The 7,034-nt window shown below is 37.9% G+C and overlaps 1 protein-coding gene across 1 annotated transcript; it reads left to right on the forward strand.

Annotated features, from left to right (window-relative positions):
* Positions 1–3,327: 3,327 nt before the first annotated feature.
* Positions 3,328–6,483, forward strand: LOC129809192 (uncharacterized protein K02A2.6-like). The gene is made up of 2 exons (XM_055859007.1): positions 3,328–3,338; positions 3,840–6,483. The coding sequence occupies exons 1-2, from the start codon at positions 3,328–3,330 to the stop codon at positions 6,481–6,483; spliced, it is 2,655 nt and encodes an 884-aa protein (XP_055714982.1).
* The last annotated feature ends 551 nt before the right edge of the window (positions 6,484–7,034 follow it).

Below are 7,034 nucleotides of genomic sequence, written 5' to 3' on the forward strand. Positions count from 1 at the left end.
AAATGTTGTATACACTTCTATAATTCGGTACCTGGGATGCTAAATTAACTTATGCATTTTTCATTGATGACTCATTATCAAATTTATGTCTATTTCTGTTTGACATATCTCAAAATACAAGATGAAATCCTCTTTCTTTTATAGAAGAACAATTTTTTTTAAGATGACTCTCAGTAGAATAGGCATAAAAAATAAAATTCAAGCGATACTCACTAAAATAAAGTCAATGATTTGCGTTCTTACACTGTTAAAGAAATTTAGCTTTGCACTCACTAGCACTTCATCACTGAATACTATTAATTTTAGTTCTTGACCCTAAAGCTTCATCCTCCCCCATCCCTGAATAAATGTTAACAAAATTTAATTTATTACATTGAAAAACTATTTAAAAAAAAAAAGCAACTTCACTTGTTATTTAGAAAAATGTTCTATTTGCCCCTCGCATCCTACCTCTAGACTTTATTCTGAGATATGAACATGACATGTCCAAACATGTTTCAACGTGTATGAAACAAACATTTTGCATACGTTTACATAATTTTCTCGGGAAATTTCGTCTGTACTATCAAAAGATCCTAAAATATTTTATAGGAATTTGAACATTGGAAAAAAAAGTCACATTTGTATCCCTGATTTATTGTTGAGTGGAAGGCATTTTCTTAGTGTAAAGTGATAAATCACAAAATAACTTATCTGCAAATATGGAGGCACAAGAAAGATCACATCAAGTTTCAAGTGTAATGAAGGCAAAGCAGCACTTCTACAAATATAATCCTGATCCTGCTGAGGAACTTCGCAAGGATGAGGAAAAATATGCAAGAAATCGACAACAAAATACAACTCCTGAGCTACTGAATGCATACACCTACTTTCTAAATCGAACATGCACATTGTTTACCACGATCGGGTTTTCTCCAGACAATTTTTCACCAGTTGCTAAAATATGTGCTGTAAGCTACTGGGATGGAATTGACGCTGTAGAATTCACCCAAAGTACATGGACAACGTTCTGTGCCAATCAACAAACTTTAAGGAAATTATTGGGAGAGGATGCTGGAAAGGATGATGCCAATATGAAACTGGAGTTGCTGAACATTCAACTTGACAATTGCGTGAACATTAGTAGTTACTGTGCTGTGGAAAATTCTGAACTACTTATTCTCTGTCAAAATAATGGAATTGATCGTTTATCTCTAAATATTGCAGAATTTGAGAAATTAATGTTACTTTCTGAATTTATAAATGCAACTTTGATTTACAATAGTTCTGTACAGTGGTATGTACAAGAATATTTTGAGAGATACAGCAATGTTTGTAAATCTTTAGGTGTGCAAAGATTGGAAAATTCTAATTTTTCAAACAGCAATACTTTTGATCCACCAGTCAATTATTTTCGCCTGTTTCATGAAATTCCTTTTGTAGCAAGTAAATCAAATATTTCTTAAAATGTAACATGTGTATAAAAATCAAATGATGTCTGTGGGAACTGGAGTGAGGGGAGATGTCGAGATGTTGGTGTGTGTCTAGGATGGAGAACGGGAATAGGAAGAAGAAGAAGAAGTGAAGTGTGGAATAGAAAAAGTGAAGTGTAGAAGACTGGGAGTAGTGAAAAAGAAGTGAATAAAAAGATTATTATTGAACCGTAAGAATTTGTGTTTCACTGTTAACAATATCTGGACGGGTTACCACAACTGGCGACGAGTATAAAGGTATGTAAAATGGATAATTTTCGTGCAAAAATTTCACTCAAAAGCCACATCCAAACTCGCCTCGGGAAGTTGCTCAAGATGGCTGCTCGTGAAAAGAAAGAGCATTATGAAATTTATTTGTAAGAGGAATCTTTTTCATTTTCCTTTAATAATGTTTTCCTTAGGGTTGGAAAATTGGGGGGAATTTTGCCGTATGATCAGATAAATTGACAAGCATTTTCTTGTTGAATTTTTGTAGAGGCTTTGGAGAAAAGGACGTGAAAAAAAAAACCAGGCCCGGCTTGGAATTCACGAGAGAGAGGAAAAAAAAATCAAGGTGAGGAAAAAAAAAAGGAAAAAAAAAACTTTAAACGGCAGTAATTCATTTGTAATGTGTGCCGAATTCACGCAAGATCGAAAGATCGAGGTGAAAAGAAAAATAAACGGCAGTAATTCATTTGTTATAATGTGTGCCGAAGGAACACTAATTTAATGTGTCCTGGAAAATTTTAATGCGACAGTGATTTATGTATTGACTGTCGTGGGAGCACTGATTGAGTTATTGAGTGCGTTCCTGAAGAAAAAAAAAATAAATAAATAAATTCGGCAGTGATTTAGGTATTGACTGTCGTGGGAGCACTGATTGAGTTATTGAGTGTGTCCCTGAAAAAAAAAAAAACAAAAGATAAAGGAGCACTTGAGTGTGTCCTGTAAAAAAAAAAAAAAAAAAAAAAAAAAAAAAAGAGGAACATTCATTTATGTATCGAATGTGTCCTGTTAAAGTTAATAAATTAATAAAAGAAAATTTCATTCTGCTAGGAAATTTTTTTTCTTACGGTTATGTATTTTTCTTTTATTACAGGAAGAAGGTATTCCAAGTTAACCGTTTATCATGAATGTACAACACAGTGGTTTGAAACCATTTCTTTGCTCGACAATCGATAAAGCCTTACTAAGGCATGAATGGGAGAAATGGAGACGATCTCTTCAAATTTGTTTGGATGCTCTTGAGGTCACTAATCCAGACAAAAGAAGAACTCAAATGCTATTCTGGGGAGGAGCTGACTTACAAGAAGTTTATTACAACCTCCCTGATGCACATGAAGAATATGATCCAAGAAGGAAGAACGATGTTTTCAAAACGGCCATTGAGAAATTGGATGAATTTTTCATGCCAATTCGAAATACAACGTTTGAGAGACATCAGTTCTGGTCAATGAAGCCCCAGGAAGATGAAAAGGCACGTGAATTCCTTATTAGACTTAGACATCAGGCGTCTAAATGCTATTTTGGAGAGTCCAAGGTAGAGGTCGTGGATATTAATCTAAAGGACCGTTTAATTGCTGCTTGTGCCTCAGAGAGTTTCAAAAAGAAGCTTATGGAAAAAGAAAGATCTCTGAAAGAAGTTATTGATCTTTTTGAAGTAGAAGATCAATTGGGCAAGCAGACGGACTCACTGCGTAGTGAAGAGACTGAAAAAGTGAATCGCGTTGAATTGGGAAAGAATACCGGAAAGAGAGGATTCTCCAAAAGATTGTTTTCGCTGTGGGAGTATCAAACATGCGGGCACTGATAGCGAGTGTCCAGCCACCAGAATGAAGTGTAACAAATGTCACTTGGTCGGGCATTTTTCTAGAAAATGCCGTACTCGTAAGAGGACGTTCAATATAGAAGAAGGCAAAAGTAGCGGAAAAAGTAACAATGACTATCCTGGTGGGATAAAGCGTCTGAAGGCAAACCCGAAAAAGAAGACAAGCATTAATTTGGTTGATGCGGAAATAGAGGAAAGCCAGGATTCAATAAGCTCTGACAAACAATTGAGCGATTACTGTTTTAATGTTGACAGTTCGAAGATCATGGAAACAATTGACTGTAACGTCGGAGGACAGGAGATAAAGATGATCATCGATTCTGGTTGTCTTGTAAATTTGATTGGAGAAAAAGACTGGAAATATTTACAGGATTGTGGAGCCAAAATTTTCAATGTATCCCAATCAGTAGATCGTGTTTTCCGTTCCTATGCGTCTTCCTCGTTGCTGAAAGTTGTTGCGAGTTTTGATGCCGAAGTAAAACTAAGAAATGGAAAACAAATCTCATCAACTTTCTATGTCATTCAAAATGGTGGGACGTCATTATTGGGAAAAATTTCAGCGATGGATTTGGGGTCCTCAAGATTGGTCTGGATATAAATCAAGTTATTACCCCAGCTGAAGAATTTCCGAAAATAAAGGACATACTAATTGATCTTGTAATCGACCACCGAGTGAAACCCGTGCAGCAACCCTACCGACGGACTCCACTAGCTCTAGAGGAGAGAATCAACCAGAAAATTGATGAGTTAGTTGGAGCTGATATAATTGAGGCAGTTCAGGGAAGTAGTCGGTGGATCTCACCGATTGTACCAATCGTGAAAGATAACGGTGATTTGAGACTCTGTATCGACATGCGGAGGGCCAATCAAGCCATCGTGAGAGAACAGTATCCGCTGCCAACGATCGAAAGTTATTTACATCGCTTGGCAGGTGCTCGTCTCTTCTCAAGGCTGGACATCAAAAATGCTTTCCACCAGCTAGAATTGGACAAGAGATGTCGTTACATTACAACATTTATCTCAAGGAGAGGTCTTTTTCGTTATAAGAGACTGATGTTTGGAATAAATGCAGCACCGGAGATTTTTCAAAGGACCATGGAAAACCTATTGGTGAACTGCAAGAACTGTTTGAATTATATCGATGATATAATTGTATTCGGCTGTGATGTGAAGGAACATGATGAATGTCTCAACAACGTCATAAAAGTACTCAGAGCATATAATGTGCTTTTAAACGAAGAGAAATGCGTTTACCGAGTAAAAGAATTAATATTCCTGGGACATCATTTGTCTGAGAAAGGCATTCGCCCGCTTAAAGAGAAGATAGCAGCAATAAGAGCTTTTCGGGAACCAAAAACTCGAGAGGAGCTTCAAAGCTTCCTGGGATTGGTGACATATATTGGGCGATTTATCCCCAATTTGGCGACAGAAACTGATACTCTCAGATTATTGCTTAAAGGTGACAAGATATTTCTTTGGAAAGAAGAGCACAAATTGGCTTTCAGGCGACTTCTCGAAGTGATTGGAGACATTCGAACTTTGGGATATTATGATCCAAAAGACCGCACTCAAGTCATCGCAGATGCAAGTCCTGTAGGACTTGGTGCAGTGCTCATACAATTCAAAGGTGAAACTCCACGGGTTATCTCTTATGCAAGTAAGAGTTTGACTGAGACAGAAAAACGATATTGTCAGACTGAGAAAGAAGCCCTCAGTTTGGTCTGGGCAGTGGAGAAATTTTACATCTTTCTTTGTGGCATTGAATTTGACCTCATCACCGATCACAAGGCGCTGGAGACTATATTCAAACCTTCTTCCAAGCCTTGTGCAAGAATTGAGAGGTGGGTGCTAAGGCTTCAATCTTTCAAATACAGAGTTCTGTATAAAAATGGAAAGATGAACATTGCCGATTCATTGTCACGATTGGGATTACCAAAAGAGGCAGAGCCGTTTGATGAAGATGGCGAATATTATATCAGGAGTGTAGTACAAATTGCGGTACCTACGGCCTTGTCTCTGGAGGAAATAAAAAAGGAGTCGGAAAATGATCCAGAATTTCTGCAGTTGAAACAAGCCTTGGAGTCAGCTAACTGGAAAAACCAGAACATTAAGCAGTACGCTCCGTTTCGCCATGAAATTTCTGCTGTTGATGATGTGTTTCTGCGTGGAACTAAAATCATCATTCCGAGAAGTTTGCGCAAAAGGGTTCTGGAGATCGCTCACGAGGGTCATCCGGGAGAATCGCTGATGAAGCGGAGGGTTCGCACTAAAGTTTGGTGGCCTAAAATAGACAGGATGGTTGAACAACATGTGAAGAAGTGCAGGTCATGTGTATTGGTGTCCCAACCACTAAATCCTGTTCCAATGACACGCAGGCCTCTTCCGGAAGCACCATGGGTTGACACAGCAATTGATTTTCTAGGCCCATTGCCCACTGGTGAGTACCTCTTAGTAATTGTTGATTACTATAGCCGGTATCAGGAAATTGAGGTTATGGATAAAGTCACATCCCGTGAAACTATCAATCGATTGGAGAAGATATTTTGCCGCTTGGGATTCCCAAAGACAATATCTTTGGACAATGGGAAGCAGTTCGTGAGTCGAGAGTTCACCCATTATTGTAAAAGTAATGGTATAAAATTGAACTCTGTTGCTCCATATTGGCCCCAAGCAAATGGGGAAGTAGAGCGACAAAATCGCTCTATTCTAAAACGACTGAAAATAAGCCATCTGGAAGAACGAGACTGGAAGCGGGACCTTCTGGCTTACCTGGCCATGTATTACAACACACCTCATTCAGTTACTGGAAAACCTCCTGCTGAGCTATTTTACGGACGCCTACTTCGTGATAAGATTCCTTTAGTAACTGAGGCTGCAACCCCCAACGATGAGGAAGTCAGGGATTTTGACTGGGAACAAAAGGAAAGGGGAAAGGAGCTAGAAGACAAGAAGAGAGGAGCTACAGATCATGACTTCAAAGAGGAAAGCTCAGTATTCGTGAAAAATCAAAACTGCTCAGATAAACTCTCTCCTACGTTTTTGACAGAGGAATTCTGCATCATTGAGCGTCGAGGGAATACAGTGACTGTGCGAGGAAAGCTTTCTGGGAAGATCTACAAAAGGAACATCTCTCACATTAAGCTGGTACCGAGAGTGGAGAAGTTACAACTAAAAAGACAAGGAGAGGTGTGGGAACTGGAGTGAGGGGGATGTCGAGATGTTGGTGTGTGTCTAGGATGGAGAACGGGAATAGGAAGAAGAAGAAGAAGTGAAGTGTGGAATAGAAAAAGTGAAGTGTAGAAGACTGGGAGTAGTGAAAAAGAAGTGAATAAAAAGATTATTATTGAACCGTAAGAATTTGTGTTTCACTGTTAACAATATCTGGACGGGTTACCACAATGTCAAATAAAAAGATGAGAAAACGTAAATGTAAATTGTTTTAATCTTGTATATTTGCAATCTGAATCCTCTTAAGATAAGAAGAATGAAGAAAAAAATGAAACTTCAATTGCACAGGGTTATGCATTATGCCAATATTTATCTATACCAACATTCCCTTTTCATCTCAACATATTAGGTGTGATTCCTTCATAATCACACCTATTTGCTATGTGAGCAAGATTAAAGTCAATGAAATAAAATTATTTGTGAGAATTTTGTCTTGTTGTGAAAAGAAATTGTTTTACAATCAATTATTTCAACATCAGACAATGTTTCATCTATGCATCAAGAAAAACACGACATGTTTCATTGAT

The sequence above is a fragment of the Phlebotomus papatasi genome, unplaced genomic scaffold (assembly GCF_024763615.1).
Source record: "Phlebotomus papatasi isolate M1 unplaced genomic scaffold, Ppap_2.1 HiC_scaffold_424, whole genome shotgun sequence".
In the NCBI taxonomy this organism is placed as follows: Eukaryota; Metazoa; Arthropoda; class Insecta; order Diptera; family Psychodidae; genus Phlebotomus; species Phlebotomus papatasi.